Here is an 18,472-nt window from a genome sequence, read left to right on the forward strand (position 1 = left end):
AACACGCTTGAACCTATTCACCTGTTTTTTATACGTAATGACATAACATCAAACGGTAATTACCTAAGATTTATAGGAATAATATAAAATGAACAAAAATATAAGAACACGCACCAGTCTATCATAACCAGCTGGTTTGTCTTTGATGATACAATTATAACTTGAACCCGCCGCAGTAGTGTTGGATTTGATTTCACGGATAACCAAAGGATGTGATACCTTGTTATACCAACTCATATAGTCTGGAGAGAATTTCATCACCTCGGTGGTTCGTCTACCAGTGTCGATAATGAAGTCATTCCTCTTATCCCAGTTATCAAGAACAGTAGGTGGGCCTGTGTGAACAATCGTGAGATTGTCACCACTAGAAGAACACAACTCCAACTCCAATTTGTAGTAATCCCCCATTTTCTCCAGAGGTTGATGTTGTATATACCCGTGTTGTCGCATCACCCTAGAGGGGTTATACATCACATATCCTGTGGGGTGCCACAATGGTCCAAAATAAAGGGACAAGTCCGACCGAACATTTATATGCCCACTGACTCGATCTTCCTTGTATGGATCAAAGCATACGTCCGAGGCCTTCAATTGGTCCAAAATCTCCCTCATGCGAATCAACTGCTGCTCTTTGTCCTAGAACGGTTGTCTTCAAATATATACTTTGTTCCTCTAGGAGTACCTTTGCACCACCCCGGGTTCTCTCCGGCCAACTTCAGGATAGGGAAGTGGTCATAGATCCATGCCTATATACATAAGAAACCAAGTTTTAGTAAATAGATTGTGTATATTCGGTAGTAATTTCCAAACATAATTTCCGATTATATATAATCGGAAACAAAACTGAGTACCTATCCACCGAATACCCAACATTCGAAATATATATGGATCATTTCCTACCGAATATGCGTCATTTGGAGTTCAGTAACCTATAGTTTTTCTGGCCTGTATATTCGGTTCTAATATCAAAAGAATATTTCCGATTATATATAATCGGAAAAACAATAAGTACCTAGCCACCGAATAACAACATTCGGAAAAAAGATGGATCAATTCCTACCGAATATGCGTCATTTGGAGTTCAGTAACCTATAGTTTTTCTGGCCTGTATATTCGGTTCTAATATCAAAAAATATTTCCGATTGTATATAATCGGAAAAAAACTAAGTACCTAGCCACCGAATAACAACATTCGGAAAATAAGATGGATCAATTCCTACCGAATATGCGTCATTTGGAGTTCAGTAACCTATAGCTTTTCTGGCCTGTATATTCGGTTCTAATATCAAAAGAATATTTCCGATTATATATAATCGGAAAACAAAGTAAGTACTAACCACCGAATAACCAACATTCGGAAAAGAGATGGATAATTTCCTACCGAATATGCGTCATTTGGAGTTATGGATATGCATCATATGTATTGTCTACTGAATAACTATAGAGTGAGTTATAGAGTTAAAGAAAAAACCTGCAATAGAGCCACATTCCCGGCAACTTGGCAGGTTCCTAGCCTCGAAGCCTTTCTCAACTCTTCCATCAAGAATGCTAGGCATGCCGTGCCCCAAGAATAGTCACCGACTTCATGGAGAGGATCCAAAAGTTGTATAAGGTTGGCGTCGATCCGGTTGCCAGAAGTATTGGGGAATATGACACATCCCAATACACAAAGGAGATATGCGGTGGCAGCGTGGTTCACTTGCTCATCAGTTAACGTTCCATTCTTTTCCTTCTCCAAGGTGCCTCGAAACATATTCATCAAAGCTGTAATGTTGATCTGTCTTGTTCTGTAACTTGCATGCCTCCTAAACTCTGCTGTTGTTGTCTCTTCATCCCAACCTAAGCACTTGTTAGTTAGAGAATAAAGTTGTGCCCAACTTAACTGCTTTGTGTAGTTAAACTTCACAGAGGTGCCTTGGTCGGGAAGGTTAATAATCTGCACAACATCATCCGGGGTGATCGTCATCTCCCCAAACGGCATATGGAAAGTATCGGTCTCAGGATACATTCTCTCCACGAACGCCGATATGGCCACACGATCATGTTCCAACAATGAATTCTCGGCGGCATTAGCTAACCCCGAGTTGGCAACAATTGTCTTGAACCTTTCACATTCACCGGATAAAGGCCACGCAAGCATTTTTGTTGGTGCGGCGGTAGGTTTGAGTAGACGGACCGCATCTTGATGATCCTATTAAAGTACATAAAGAATACTTAATACAAGTATTATGATATAACACATAGACAATACATTAATAAAAAATAGTAATTTTATTACCTCGGTTTCATATATTTCTCTGGCCCATGAGTCTTTGTATCCAAATAACAATTTTCCTCCATCCGCTGGTAGTCCAAGGATTGTGCCTGCTGGAATACCCTTCTTCTTCAAGTGCTGAGGGACAAGATGTGATGCTTTCTTAGCAATATCCTTCCTTACAACATCTTTTCCTTTTTTGGCTTTTTGGGTACCACTTGGTTGTCCTTCTTCTTCTACTCTTGCCACTGGATCAACTGGTTCAACACTTGGTCCTGCACTTTGTTGAGCGGCTTGTTCAACACTTGGTCGCACCCCTTGTTCACTGCCTTGTTGTTCAACAGTTGGTTGCACTCCTTGTTGACTGCTTTGTTCTTGTTCGCTTTGTTGAGCACCTGAATTATCTTTGGCACTCCTTTCCCTCCTAGCACTAGATGTCACTTTCTTCCTCCCTTCTCGACTTTGTCTAAACAACAAAGAAAGGAACAATATTTACAAACTATACAATCGGAAGACAAATTATGGAAATATAACTCGAATGTACACATTCGGACGTAAGAAGACACATATTGTTCCCGAATACAAAACAATCGGAAGCTAACTAAACATATTTGCAACCGAATATACATCAATTGGAGTTCAGAAGCTGTAAATTTTTCATCCTACACAATCGGAAGAAAAAGTGCACCTCTATAACCCGAATGTACAAATTCGGAAGTAAGAAGACACATATTTTTTTCGAATGAAAAACAATTGGAATATAACTAAACTCGTTTACAACCGAATATTCATCAACTGGAGTTCAGAAACTCTAAAATTTTATCCCACACAATCGGAGGTATAAAACATTATATTGTCTTCCGAATAAATACTGGCCCCAAAATGGGATTTTTCCTATATCATAAATTTTGAGATTTTTTCAACATATATATTCGGTAGTAAGTGTTCTTCCGAATACTTTGTGTCTACTTAAATATATTCGGTAGCCAAAAAAATCATTAAACTACCGATTATTAGCAGTTTGTATCCAGGAAGATATGGCCACCAATATTCGGCAGATAATCATAAAATCTTTCTCCCGAATACTGTCGATGTTCTTGAAAAATGAAGAACACGACTACATTCGGAAGTAAATGAGCATGCATATCGTCCGAATCTGGATAAATAACCGAAAACCCTAGAAATTGTTTTTCTCGATTCGACGAATTAAAGCGAAATAAACCCCAAAAATGATAGATTCTTACCTAATTGGGGCCATTTGAAGTTGACGAAGTGTTTGAGTCTCGGAATCGCCACCACCGACTACATTGTCGGGTACTTGTTCTTCGCGTTCTTCGCGTTCTTCTTCATTTGCAGCAAGAATTTCTTTATTTCTTGCTAAAATTCCAATGTTTGGATCGATACCCCGAGCAACATTTTTGGTTCTAGGTCTGTGGGTTTCATTTCTCTTATCCATTGTTTTATAATCGAATCGATGATGTTTTGATTTTACGATTCGCGGCGATGTTTCGGTTGAACGAGGAAAATTTTTTTTTCTTCCACAATCGGAAGATAATATGAAACTGGAAGAAGAAGAGTTGAAATGAGTAGAATTGTTTTTGATTTGGTTTTTATACAGTTTTACCAGAAGGGCATTTATGTAACTTCAATATCATATAGGGTACCCCTTAACTAGAGTCTTTGGCTGGGTATAAATTGATGGCCCCTAAATCCTTTTGAGTGGCCCCTAAAAACGCCAGGCTATTTTTCACTACCTTTAAAAAGATGAGTCAAAACAATTTTTTTTGAAAATCGAGGTAATAATGATCTGTGAGTCAGAATAGTCACAGGTTGCTCATTTTCTCTAACTTAACTAGTTCGTCTCCATTTGGCTCACATCTAAATCCGAATTTTTATACCTGATTCAAAAAAAATATTAAATAGTTAGTTACAATTTTTTTTTTTTTTAATTCCAATCAAATATATGTATACGCCGCCTGTATAACTCGCTTAATTTCATGCTTCAAAAAAAAAAGAAAAACTCATACTAATTTTGAGTCAGATGTATGAACCGAGTCAAACCTCGAGTCAGAATAGTTTTATACCTTATTGCCAGCGACACGTGTTGATCCAATGTGCACGTGGTGTAGATTAACCAGGTTGGGTTGGTTGGGGTCCGTCAGTCTAGCTATCTTTCGAAGACTTTCAGGGGGTTAGTTCTCGATTGATTTCGGGGGAGTTGAGTGTATTTTACATCTCAGGGATTTTGAGAGAGTTTGAGAGAGTGTAGGGAGTTTGAGAGAGTTTTGTGTTTTTGAGTTCAGGGAGTTTGGGGGAGTGTAGGGAGTTTGAGAGAGTTTATTGGAGGGAGTTTGGGGGAGTTTGAGAGAGTTCACTCCTAACTCATTCTCTTTTAAGAAACAATAAACCCTTATTTGCAAATAACATTGATCTTTAATCAAAAGAAAAAAATAAATGAAAATGATCATATCTCTGTATCAATAGTATGTTATTTTGTGCAACGAGATAATTTTTTTCCCCTTCAATTTAACGGTCTCCATACAATTCTAACTCCCTTTGTTCACGAACATTTTCCCACATATCAGCCGCTATACTTTTTCTCCATGCATTAGCTTCTTGACGTTGTTGTTCTTGAGTTTGTTGTGTCAAAATTTCATCGTCATTTACAAGCGTTGATGGATGGCTATCTTCCTCTTCCTCGACCGGAAACTCATTTGAACGACATTCTTTTCGTAAGAAGTTGTGTAGGCCTGCACAAGCTGTCATTATCTCCGCTTGCACCTGATACGGAAATGGAGGTTGAGACTTAAAGATCAAGAAACGAGACTTCACAACACCGAACAATCTTTCAACTACATTCCTCAAAGAAGCATGACGCATGTTAAATAATTCTTCAGCCTTTTTCGCATGATTACCCGTACCAGAAAATTCTTTCAAATGATAACGTTGGCCACGAAATGGTGTTAAACAATATCGTCGGTTTGCAAACCCACCATCCCCCAAGTAATATTTACCTGAATAAAACACAAAAAGAAAACTTCGTCAAGTAGAACCCGAATATAACTTAACCAAAAAGCACCGTATGAATTGGCTAAAACACGCCAATACGGAATGAAGTACGCCACTGTATTGAACTTTGGCATATAGAATAGAAGAGAAGTATGTGTCTAAATAAGAGGACTTAACAAGTGATAGTGATTCTCAATGACACCCATGCAAAGTAGCAAGCCAATTAATACATGATGACATAACAAATTATGAAGATAGCTGTAAAGGAATTCTGTTTCACCGAAACACAGTTTCAGATTGTCCAATATTTGCAGTACTAATACTTACCTGATCCTCTTGAAATATTTACGGTACACTTAAAACTCAATATTCCACAACATACTCAAAAATCATAGCATTCCAACGGTTCATTAAAAAGATACATTACTCAGAACCCGACTACTTTCAATACGTGCATACAGAATTCAGTTTCGGATTTCTCACACTTTGGTGTACCTAAAATGATCAGAACTTCATGAAATTTTTACAGTAGGAAACCTTTATATATACACACATCATACTAAAATTTCAGCTTTGTCCGATAAGCGGAGAATGAGATAAATAGGAATCAGTCCCCTATTCGGGATTTAAACTCAGCAGACCATAGTCATATATTGTGCAAGCTTTGCAATAGCAAACGTGATCTGATCCGCGTGAAAATTTTACTGTACTTCTATAACAAGGTAAACTACGACATACTCAAATTTCATCATATTCCAACGGTTGAATTTAAAGATATCATTATAATCAAATCATTCAATTTCTTACCAAGATCTTTTGAACCACAAATTAGGGTTTTGACAGAGAGAGAGTACCCACAAAAAAAACTATACACACTATCAAAATAAACAATCATGGAGATCAAAGATATGAAAAACAATCAAAATAGTACACAAATCAAACTATTATAAACAATCATGGAGATCAAAGAAGAAGAAAAACATACCTGGAAAAAAACATTTCCTCTTCTTTCTCCTATGGTTTTCTACGCACTAAACTCCTTCCCAAATCTCTACTCTTTTGAGAGATTTGTTGTGAGACCAAAATACACTAAAAACTCTTTCGAACTCCCCAAAACAACCAACTCCCTAGTATTATATGGTTTTATGACTAACAGGGAGTTCAAGAGCTTTTTTTAAACTCCCCAGCGACTAACAGGTATTTTCTAGAGAGCTTAGGAGACTCCTCTGAACTCAACTCCCCCACGACTAACGGAGATTTGGAGAGACTCCCTCAAACTCCCTCGGGACTAACAGGAGAAAACCTAAATACATTAAAATATCTTGAACTCTCCCACGACTAACCCCCTGTTGTTTTTGTATAGAAAGCCTTTTTTTTCTTTCTCAAATCATCTTCCCCAAAATCCTTCTTCTCTGAATAATAATTCTCTCTCAATAAAACTAGGGTTTCTCTCAGAAATCCTCCGTTCAAATTTGGGGATTCTAGGTTGCTTTCTCTACCGTGTCACCCCAAATTTTGGATCTCAATTAATTATTATAATTTGATTATTAGAAGGAATTTTAGATTTAAAGATGGATACAAGCAGAAGAGCAGTTGAATCATACTGGAGATCTCGTATGATTGATGCAGCAACATCTGATGAAGATAAAGTGGCTCCTGTTTACAAATTAGAAGAAATTTGTGAACTACTTAGATCTTCACACGTTAGTATTGTTAAAGAAGTCTCTGATTTCATTTTAAAGAGACTTGATCATAAGAGTCCTATTGTTAAACAAAAGGTAATTACCAATTCTCTCTTTATTTTTATAGAATTCACACTGTTTATATATTTAATAATTATCACTCGTTTATTATCATTAATTACCTTTGAAGTTGTATGAATGAATATAGATCACAGTAGCTGAAGAATTTGATAACTGTTGTTAAATTACAGTATATGGATTCTTTAGATTGCTGATACTGATATTTGAATGTTGAATATAGATCTTTGGACTCTTTTCAAGCTTTTTTTTGTGTAAATTTCAGAGTCATATAACTTAGGTGAATTAGATTTGGACTGTGACTAGTTGGAAACTTGGAATTGCTAATGCTTTATTCTCTTTGCGAGGGATATGAGATTTTTCCATCGAGTGAGATGTTCAGTGTAGATTTAAGTGAGTTTTGAACTCTGCTTCGTGATTAAATTGTTTAGGTGATCAGGCAGTTTTAGCTTTTACCCTTAATTCTAATTTTAATTTCTTATCATACTAGGTGTGACCGCAATGGCACACTCTCAAAATGTAATATCTAATTGGTAGATTGAAAAGCAAATTTCTTGTATGTTCATTCAAACAACTTTGGGTCATGTTTCTTTTTATCGAAAAATCAAGAAGCAGTTTGTAGAAATTTCAAAATGGAATATATTATCCCTATAAGTGAAAACGGTTTTGCAATGAGAAAAACTGTAGGACTGCGATATATTCTCGCTAGAAGTGAAAACGTTTTTTCAATTAGAAAAACTGAAGGACTGTGATACATTTTTCGGAAGAATTGACTAGAGATGGTAATAAAGTAAAAAGGAATTTTCTTTGATGACCAATTTTTTTTTATCTTGCATCCGTTGCTGTGCACAATATTTTTTTTTTTTGGATGCTTATTATCATTTGCAAATAAGTATTGTCAGATCTTTTTTGACACCCTCTTTATGATGCATAGGCATTAAGGATGATTAAGTATGGAGTGGGAAAATCTGGTGTGGAGTTCAGGAGGGAAATGCAGCGTCACTCAGTTGCAGTTCGCCAGTTGCTTCATTACAAGGGTCAGCCGGATCCTCTAAAGGGTGATGCACTTAATAAGTCTGTTCGTGAAACGGCCCAAGAGGCGATATCTGCAATATTTGCTGGTGAGGAAAGCAAGCCTGCACCAGCTGAAGATCTTAATAGAAGGATTGAAGGATTCGGGAACACAAACTACGAGATCTCATCTTCATCATCATCATCAGATGATAGAAAATCATTTTTCAGTGAAGTGGTTGGTATTGGAAGTGCTTCTATTAAACAGGGACTTAGCCAGATTGCTGCAGCACATTCGCTCAAAAAGAACGATAATGGTAGTTACAGGAGCCCTAATTTGCGAAGGTCATTGACAACTGAAAGGGACCATGATAGGTATAGAAGTGCCGAAAGTCAGAATGAATCACGGAGCTCTCTGAGTCCTGCTATTTCTACGAATTCAGCTGCTGGAACTTGGGGTCAGGAAACAAGAGCAAATACGAGTGAAACAACAAAAGGAGTTTCAGGTTCTGGTTACTCAGGGGCTAAAACCCGTGAAGAAAGACTGTTAGAGACAATCGTTACGTCTGGTGGTGTGCGTTTACAGCCCACCCGTGATGCTCTCCAGGTCTTCCTTGCAGAGGCCTTGAAGCTTGATGCAGTGGCCTTGAGTCATGCTCTTGAATCTAAGCTTCAATCACATTTGTGGCAGGTAATTTCCATGTCTGTATGTCCCAGGCATATATCAAGATCCATAAATAATCTGTTATAAACTTACTGACAGAAGCTGTCCTGATAATGCTTCTGTTTTGTGGCATTTCGCTGAATCTTGGCTATAACAACAATTTGTAGAAAATGAACAGGAAAAACAATATCTTCTTTTTTTCAAGCTCATTGGACTTGATTGTTCTTCAGGTGCGCATGAAGGCTGTTTGTGTCCTTGAGTCAATTATAAGGAAAAAGGACGATGAGCACTTCGAAATAGTGGCATCTTACTTTGCTGAGAACAGAGATTCTGTGGTGCAATGCTCAGAGTCTCCCCAGGCTTCGTTAAGGGAAAAGGCGACAAAGGTATGTAATCTCATTTTTTCTTTAGTCTATTTTCAGTTTTGCATATTCTATTTGTCCAAACTTTTTGCAGTCACTGTCCTACTCTTTTAGATGGATCTTATATGCTCACTGCTGAGTTTAATTTTGAGGTCCTTTCTTCATTACCTGGCTGTTATAAATTGGGTGTCGGAACAAGTCAGCTTTGTAGTATTTGGCCCAAGTGTACTTGGATTCTCATCCTCCAAAGTGAGACATGATTTTGACTGGTAGCTTATCGTTACTTAAGGTGGAAAGTGACTTTTGTGTATTCTGAAGGTGTCTTACAAACAATAGTTCTATAGTGTTTAGTTAATAACCTGTTCACTGTGATAATTTGAACCCTTTGCATGACGGATAATGTGAACCCTCTGTATTTGGGCCCTCTGCATGACGGATGTGAACCCTCTGTATTTGTAGTGTAAACAGCCCAAGGTGAACCCGTTGGTGTCCATTGCTTTGTGGACATGAGTTGGTTGTATGGAGGGCCAAATTTGGAAGCTGGTAGATATTGGACTAAAGTTAGTGTGGCTGTATGGTTATCTCTTATCTGCTTATTTTGGAAACCTTAATGTTACATATTTTTCCTATGCAGCTTTGCAATTAGTCTTGGCAAAATTCAACCGTAATTAAGCCTTATAGAGCTCATAGGGGCAACTAGGTAGATTCCTACTTGGCAATAAAAATGGGAGGGTGAGTCTATCTCATGGCCGGTGTTCTGTTGGGTTACCGGCTGAAGATAAACAATCTCAGTCTCAATGGGTCACCCATAATCACTCATTTTGCAATTTTCTGATCGTTTAGTATGGCTGTGACCGAGTTTCGACTTTAGTGTGTGGGTGTCATCACCCAACTGCTTTACCATCTTACTAGAGTGGCAGATACCCGTTCTGCAGTTTGTTTCATCAGCTTCTTTTTTTCTTTCCTTTTTTTTTGGAAGTTTTTCATGTATTTTGACCTTCTGATTGGAATGCGAGTAAATCTAGGATGTGGTTTAGTTCGTGGCTTGGGTGTGTTGCTCCCTTTTTCGTGCTGATCCTTATTCTAGACATTGGTATCCTATGTTCCTCATCTAAACAGAAAACTTACGGCAAGTGATTGTAATTTCTGCTAAGCATGTTAGTATCTAGAAGTATCCAGCTAAATGTTGAGTGTTTGGTATTGCTCAGTGTGTTCAACTGTTAGGCTCACCAAACTTTCTCATATGCAACGATATGCTCCCCTGTTTTTGAGTGAGTGAGCTTTAGCTATGTACTGGTTATCCAAGGTAAATGCAAAAATTTAGTGTCATGAAATCTCTTTTTTGAATTATGGATGGTCATAGTTCGATGTAGAAACTGATCTATTTCCTGAAATTAAAGTGTACTTCTGAGTCCTGTCTAGGTGGCACACTGTTGCTGTCCTTCATAGCGAGTAAGAAAATTTAGAGAAAAAGTAAGAGTGATCTTCCTGTCCTTGGTTACTCATTTTGAGCAGATTTTATCTTGCTTGTTGATTGAGGATATGTTGATCTGCTTTCTGGAAAATTTAGTTTTAAATTTCAATATGAAAGACTGTTTAAACCTACAATGGTTATTATGCAACGCGAAGCTTTGTGTACTTCTAATCAAATATCTGGAAGATCTTAGATAAAGATTCGAGAAGCTGATGGTTTGAGTAGTCCCTTGAAACATTTGCTGTTTTCTATAATGCACAGGTCTTAAGCATCTTGGACGGAGACCAGGCTACCGGATTGAGGAATTACTCAGAAAATGAGTCTCACGTAAAAGTAGGGACAGCTGCAGTTCAGATGCCCGACTTATTAGACACAAGTGGTCCAGACGACTTCTATGGAAATGAAGATTTCACGCAAACACAGAATGATAATCTTGCACATACAGTTTCAGCAACAGCCCCTGTAACCGACCTATTTGGTGATAGCTTGATCACTGGCTTAAGCACAACTGAGCAGAAAGACGAGGATGATCCGTTTGCAGATGTCTCGTTCCACACGAACGAAGGAAAAGAGCAGACAGATGATCTGTTTTCAGGCTTGACAATTGATAATAAAGACAACACCAAGGACAGCGACATATTCACGTCGACAAATAACAGCAGACCAGAACTAGTAGATATTTTTAGTTCCAGTTCTGAGTCATATCTGCATGAACCAACAGTTGGAAAAGATATGAACGATTTAATGGCCGGTTTGTCTGTTAATGGCAGTGCCCCGGAGATGAAGCAACAGGGAAATACCTTTCCAGATTTGAAGACTCAACAGAACCAACCAATCTCAAATGATATGTTAAATGGCATGTTTGGTTCACAGATGAATGTGAACCCTAATGCCTCGTTTCCGTTGGGGACTATGCCGTACAATATGCCTCCAAACATGATGTTCAACCCTGCATTTGCTTCTCAGCAGATGAATTATGGTGTAATGGGGAGTTTTCTCGCCCAGCAACAGCTTTTAGCAACTATGTCCAACTTTCAACAACTTGGGAATTTTAATGCTCTAGCAGGACATGCGAATTCAGGGCATCTCCCTGGGAATAGTCAGGAAGGTGGATACTCTTCGCCCCTACCTGATATTTTCAATCCAGCTTTACCTGCTCAAAATCACAGCGCTATCTTGAACAACCCGAAGAAAGAGGATACAAAAGCCTTCGATTTTATCTCGGTAAGTTTCCGTTCTCATAATTTTGTTAGTGTCCTTGATTACGCTCTAATTGAGATAGGCTTGCGCACTAGAGGACTTTCTTCGAAGTAAAGGCGATGTAATTAAGAACGTGAGTCTCTTTTCACTTGCAGGATCATTTATCGGCTGCTCGTGATCCGAAGAGGGTTGTCTAAGCTCATTGCAGACTGAATTCTTTACACTAATACACAAGGGCCTTCTGCATGTGGTTATTGATTATCTGTTGGGTGGTAAGTAGATTGAAGCTGGTTTATTTTCTCTCTCAACAAGATCAGGATTTTTACAAATATATCTGCAAATAAAATCCTAGGGGCAGTGTCGGCAAGGTTGTAATCGCATTTTGAGCTGCTTTTTACATCTTCTATAATTTCATTTTCATTTTCTTTTCTTTTTATTTTTAATTAATGAAAGAGTTTTAGTTCCATTATAAAAAAGAAGAGGTGTATCACATAAAGGCGAGAATGGAGTGAGATTAAAAGATACGGGTACATATGTTACTGTAAGAATAGAGAATAGTATCTGTTGTTGTGCTTGTGCAGTATAGTTGTTTAGCTGTGTCAATTATTTGTTTCTTCCAATTATTTTACAGCTATTTACCTAGTAATTTTATATCTTAATTTAGGCTGGATTTTATTATTCTACTCCATCTCTTTCTGGTGATAGAAATGAGAAAATTGAAGGGCCGGAAATATCTTATTGTTCATGTGAGCTCTACAAGAATTTTCTGATAATTTAAGCAAAAAGGATTACCCAAAAGAGATATGGAGATTTTTCCGGGAAGCGAAATTGTATACTGAATGTGAAACGTTAATCTTGTTGAGATATGACTTTCACAGCCAACTTGAAGCAATGTCTTCAAAGAAAATCTATTGAGGCTTCAAGAAAATCTAGAGAATAATCTTAAGCTTATACAGGGGTAACTAGACAAGCCTTAAGAAGAGCATATTTTGTACCAAGTTTAAAGAAAGGGTAATTTTGAGTTTGGCATGGGGTAACTAGACAAGCCTTATGAAGAGCATATTTTCTACTAAGTTTAAAGAAAGGGTAATTTTGAGTTTGGTACATATGAAACGGTATGATATGGTGTTTAGTGCTTAACTTTGTCCATTTTATAGCCGCCAAACTCAAAATTTCCCCTACAGAAATAAAAGATATTAGCCAAAAAAAAGGAAAGATTTTTTACAAGCCAAATACTAACAAAGGATTGAAAGACTGTGAAGTGAACTATAATTTGAATCTTAATTGATACTTGTTTCCACAAAGAAAGATCCACCCGCCTAGCGAAATACCGAGATTTCTTCTCTATATAAATTCGGTTGGCGGCTTAAAATCATTTTAAAACTAAAAAGAGAAATCCCAAAGGTTTAGAAAGAACCCACAATGTGTCATTTCCTATTTTTTCTTATCTTGCATCTGTCCCTACAGCCGAACATGTGTACTTTAGATTCTTCTTTATAAACCCACGTGACTTGGATGCCGCCATGGATTATTCTTATATGTTTTGAGAAATCGGCGAGGGACGAAGGCGCTGGACAAAATAAGAGATGGAGGCGCTGGTAGTGAGAGAGAAAATGGGCATAACCACTGGACACTGGCAGTACTAAGGATACAAGCATCGATGACGGCGGTGACGCTGTTTTGGTACATTCAAAAAGGCGCTGGGAAGAGTGAACAAACGCTGGGGGTTTTGTTGGGACGTCGCCATGCTGAATTTTTTGTCTAGGGAAATTGGAGAGAGAGGTGGAGAAGCTGGTCAGGATGAGCTATTCAGGCGCTCCTTAGAGGAAGATGGAGGCGCTGAGGAGAAGTCAGAGGTGCTTAGATGGTCGAGAGAATAAACTCTTGTATGAGCTGGTGATGATTTAGTGGCCGGAGTTTGCAGAATATTATAATAGAGCGCGTCTTGTAGTGTCGCGTGTACTGATTAAAAATGACGCCGGATAGTCTAAAAGATTTGTTACGTATCTTCTTAAAGAGGGATGTAGGTGGTCGGGTTATATTGGTACTCTGCCGCCGCTGAGCTATTTCATTTGTTTAGAGGATGTAGGCGCTGATAACATAAAATGTGAAATGTCCAAAAGTGACGCTGTGGTCTTAAGAGAAAGCGCCTCCCAGGGAATGGGTGGCGTCATATGTGAGCTTTCAGTGGTTGAACCGCTGTCCTAATCTTTACGAGATGAGATTGAGGAGTATGGACAAGCATCTCCTCATTAGTCTCAAAAATAAATAAGGATAAATCAAGGTTTTAGCCTATCTTCCGCAATTATTATGACCGACTGTTTTGTTCTTGTATGAGTAGGTTGATACATACTCGCACTTGTAGTAGACCGCCTAATCAAAACCCTAAAAATATTCTCCTTTTTGTGATGTAATCATTCTATATATGTAACGTGTCGTATGACGTGGTCATTCTCTCCAAAGTTGTGGTCACTTTAGATTAAGGAATACTTCTGTTTGCATGTGAATGCAAACCTAAATCGGATGGAGATCTCAGTGTGTCTTGTTGTAGACATGTGTGTCATGAGTAGATCAAAATATTTTCTTCAGGTCCAGTATGACCTAGTTATGTACGTTTGTTTGAAAGAAAGCAATATATGGCCGGCCCTAAGAAGTAGCTAAGAGCTTCTCTTCAATGGCACGTGTGTGGAAGATAAATGTCAAAATCCATCTAGGATACACATCTATTTTCTCTAAAATCATTCTCCAACCCTGATGTCTTAAACTAACGTATAAATACTTTTGGGTTGTCAATAGGGATGCACATGGGTCGGTTTGGGTCGGTTTTGGCCTCACCCACCACCCGACCCACTGATGGCGGGTAACAGAAGTTGTCACCCGCAACCGACCCAACAACACAATGGGTCGGTTGTCACCCGACCCATTGTGACGGCGGGTTTGGTCGGGTGGGTGGTGGGTTACCCACCATAAAATAAAATGACATTAGTACATTACATTAACAAGGAACAGAGTTATTGAGTATAAGTGTATAACTGTATAACAGTATAAGGGTATAACAAAGTTGATAAAGCTAACAATAAAAAGGAACAGAGTTCAATTGTTCAAAGCTCAAAAGATAAAAGAGTGCATTACTATTGAGTATTGCGTACTATACTAAAGCCTAATATCATATAAAGCGACCAACAGAGAGTCGCTGCAAGCCTGCAAGTTTGTGGATGTTTTACCACCGAATGGCTGAAAGCCTGAAATAAAACGAAGTCTGTGTAGCTTCAACTGAGTCCTAGCGGTAGGGTTGCCGAAGGCCTTATGTTAACGACAGAAACATCCTCTCAACAAAGAGAGAATGAGCTACAAGTAGCTTTTGCGATTCACCGCTAGGACCATTTTTATCATGCTCAATGAGATTCTATCAAACTTCACCTAAACAATATAAAAGGAACCAAAATAAGCAAAACAGTTGGATATACCTTCTTAGTTTTCCTAAACCAACTCTGATTAGTTGAATTTGTTACATAAGTCACTACCCCACTGACACCTTACAGCATAGATACACAATACAAAAATTCTTAAGTTCAGACCATACAACTTATAAAAACTTCTAAGTTAAGAGATTATACAAAATTTATTGAAGTACACCAATTTAATTCTAACATGTAGCTTCAACTGAGTCCTAGCGGTAGGGTTGCCGAAGGCCTTATGTTAACGACAGAAACATCCTCTCAACAAAGAGAGAATGAGCTACAAGTAGCTTTTGCGATTCACCGCTAGGACCATTTTTATCATGCTCAATGAGATTCTATCAAACTTCACCTAAACAATATAAAAGGAACCAAAATAAGCAAAACAGTTGGATATACCTTCTTAGTTTTCCTAAACCAACTCTGATTAGTTGAATTTGTTACATAAGTCACTACCCCACCGACACCTTACAACATAGATACACAATATAAACACATGGGAATGACAGGTATAAAAGAATTAATTATCCATTGGGAATTGCACCAAGGAGACAAACAAATGCTCATGATTCCTAGGGTGTTACAAAATTTATTGAAGTACACCAATTTAATTCTAACATGTAGCTTCAACTGAGTCCTAGCGGTAGGGTTGCCGAAGGCCTTATGTTAACGACAGAAACATCCTCTCAACAAAGAGAGAATGAGCTACAAGTAGCTTTTGCGATTCACCGCTAGGACCATTTTTATCATGCTCAATGAGATTCTATCAAACTTCACCTAAACAATATAAAAGGAACCAAAATAAGCAAAACAGTTGGATATACCTTCTTAGTTTTCCTAAACCAACTCTGATTAGTTCTTCTTCAAACTCTAATGAACTGAACTTCAGTTCTTCAATCTTGACAAACCCTACCATGGAATAAAAAAAAACATTAGATTCAGATAAACAACAAAGTGAACAAACCATAAAATGGAAAGGACATATAAAAGGAACCTAAATAATCAAAACAATTTCATAGTTGGATATACCTTCTTAGTTCTTCTTAAACCAACTCTGAGTCTCTGACCAGTTCTTCTTCAAGCTCCAATGAACTGAACTTCAGTTCTTCAATCTTGAAAAACCCTAACATGGAAAAATAAAATAAAGGGTATTAGATTCAGATTCAGTTCTTCAATCTTGACAAACCCTAAACACATAAACATTCAAGAATCCTTTGAATCTACTGATTAAACTCTTCATTACTGAGTTCTAACATAGTAACATCATACCAATTCATTCCAAACTGAAATTAAAAAACAACACCCTAAACAGATAAACCCTAAATTGAAAATTACTGAGTTCCTAATCTTACCTTCCGTTATTGGTTTGCTTCTGGTGATGCCGATGATCCACAAAGAGAATCTGAGACTGAGAGAAGAAAAAAGAATGGAGTTGGAGACTTGGATGGAGATGAGTCTGTCTGAGAAGGAGAGAAGACTCAGAAGAGGGAGAGGCCGCAGAAGAGAAGAGAAGGAGATTGCGATTAGGTTAGGTTAAGTTAGGTCTTTTATACATAAATTCAACGGCTCTGATAATCCATCCTAGGTTAGATCTAAGGGTCAGGATCCTACGTTAGTTTTGGGCGGGTGGGTGGGTCGGTTCGGGTGACGGAAGTTTCTACCCGCAACCGACCCAAAATAGGTGGGTTCTGGCGTGCCTCACCCATAGTCGACCCATGCCTCGGCGGGTTGGGTCGGGTGCGGGTATTTTTGGTCGGGTACGGGTTGGGTCGGCGGGTTGGGTCGGGTATGTGCAGCCCTAGTTGTCAAGGTGAATGTCTAGTTTTAGACATTCCTCCTGACATTGTCTACCATCCTAGTCAGCTTTTACTTAATTGAATTGACTTTAATATATTAACTAACCATTTTTAGCTCTAATTAAATCTTAATTATGGAAAATAAAAATTTTACTAATTAAAATAAGAGGTCGCATGCAATACTGTCGGAGATGGATTTTTTTGCTCTCCCTAATTTTAAGGAAAAATAGAATGATGATGTCTTATTTGTGTTACCACATAGGAAACACACACAATGACCATTGGAGAAGCTGTAAGGTATGATGTCGTTCATCTAGTTAGAGGAGAAAGACGTGTCAAAAAAAATAGGATCAAGGTGATCTCTTGTCCATCCATAAGAGCAATGAAGGTTGTTGTCCAACCGTAAGAGCAATGAAGGTTGTCCCGTTATAGGAGCAAGGAGGGATGTTCATCGAGTGAAGAGCGAAAGTAAGGATGGTGAGAGGATATGCATGAATCCTGGTGTCTATATTTGAAGGGAGTAGAAAACCTAATCCATGTCTGAGTTTGTGAGCCTTGAGCACATCCAAAGGAAAACATTAAGTTCATGGCATCTGAGATTCATTCGATATTTAAATGTACCCGAAAATGTTTATAGGACTCTCAAAATAAAAGATCATTCCATGTGCCTGAAGCTTAGTCCATGTGACGAAGCTCGGATCGTATGCTTAAGCCTCTGTCCGCACATATCTAAGCCTCAGTCCTCATATGCAGATCCCCAGCATCAACAAAGGAGCGGCCAAACCTCAATTCAACAACTATTTCAATGCATGTAACCCTTTTATAGCGGTTCTAGAAATAAACATCAAAAGAAATCTCAAACTTTGTCTTTGTCAAGGATCTTAGAATTGGAGTCACACTTGCAAGACTTGAGCATTCTACAACTAAGTAAACGAGCTTTAGACTGGGCGCTGACCGGTTGTAAAATGATAGTTTTATCTTTTCCCTTGCCTGAGCTTTGGGGAATTTGAGGTTTGTATTCGAACAACTTGTAAAAGGTACAAATATCATAATAGAGTCGGAAGCCTACTCTAGAAAGTAGTACATGGTTAACCATAAGAAGTTAGCTCCGAGTCTTTCAGCTGAGAGCGGACCCCTATTTATAGACATTTCCTGAAATGGAAATGTCAAACATGTGTTATTTCCTATTTTTCCTTATCTTGCGTCTGTCCCTACAGCCGTACAGGTGTACTTTATATTCTTCTTTATGAACCCACATGACCTGGATGCCGCCATGGATTATTCTTATCTATTTTGAGAAATCGGCGATGGACGAAGGCGCTGGACAAAATAAGAGATGGAGGTGCTGGTAGTGAGAGAGAGAAAATGCGCATAGCCACTGGACACTGGTAGTACTGAGGATACAAGCATCAATGACGGTGGTGACGCTGTTTTGGTACTCTCAAAAAGGCGCTGGGAAGAGTGAACAAACGCCGGGGGTTTTG

General features: G+C 38.3%; 1 protein-coding gene across 1 annotated transcript; it reads left to right on the forward strand.

The window, feature by feature from the left end:
- The first annotated feature begins 6,617 nt into the window (after positions 1-6,617).
- LOC113349157 (protein MODIFIED TRANSPORT TO THE VACUOLE 1-like) lies at positions 6,618-12,404 on the forward strand. The gene is made up of 5 exons (XM_026593082.1): positions 6,618-7,041; positions 7,958-8,725; positions 8,929-9,084; positions 10,796-11,758; positions 11,890-12,404. The coding sequence occupies exons 1-5, from the start codon at positions 6,835-6,837 to the stop codon at positions 11,929-11,931; spliced, it is 2,136 nt and encodes a 711-aa protein (XP_026448867.1). The 5' UTR covers positions 6,618-6,834; the 3' UTR covers positions 11,932-12,404.
- The last annotated feature ends 6,068 nt before the right edge of the window (positions 12,405-18,472 follow it).

Source organism: Papaver somniferum, chromosome 2 (genome assembly GCF_003573695.1).
Source record: "Papaver somniferum cultivar HN1 chromosome 2, ASM357369v1, whole genome shotgun sequence".
NCBI classification, from domain to species: domain Eukaryota; kingdom Viridiplantae; phylum Streptophyta; class Magnoliopsida; order Ranunculales; family Papaveraceae; genus Papaver; species Papaver somniferum.

What these genes read in the sequence shown, in the direction of transcription:
- LOC113349157 (XM_026593082.1), top strand. Translation starts at nt 6,835, where the DNA reads ATGGATACAAGCAGAAGAGCAGTTGAATCATACTGGAGATCTCGTATG. An exon ending in TTCAATCACATTTGTGGCAG is followed by an intron (nt 8,726 to 8,928) that starts GTAATTTCCATG and finishes ATTGTTCTTCAG; the next exon opens with GTGCGCATGAAGGCTGTTTG. An exon ending in AAGCCTTCGATTTTATCTCG is followed by an intron (nt 11,759 to 11,889) that starts GTAAGTTTCCGT and finishes TTTCACTTGCAG; the next exon opens with GATCATTTATCGGCTGCTCG.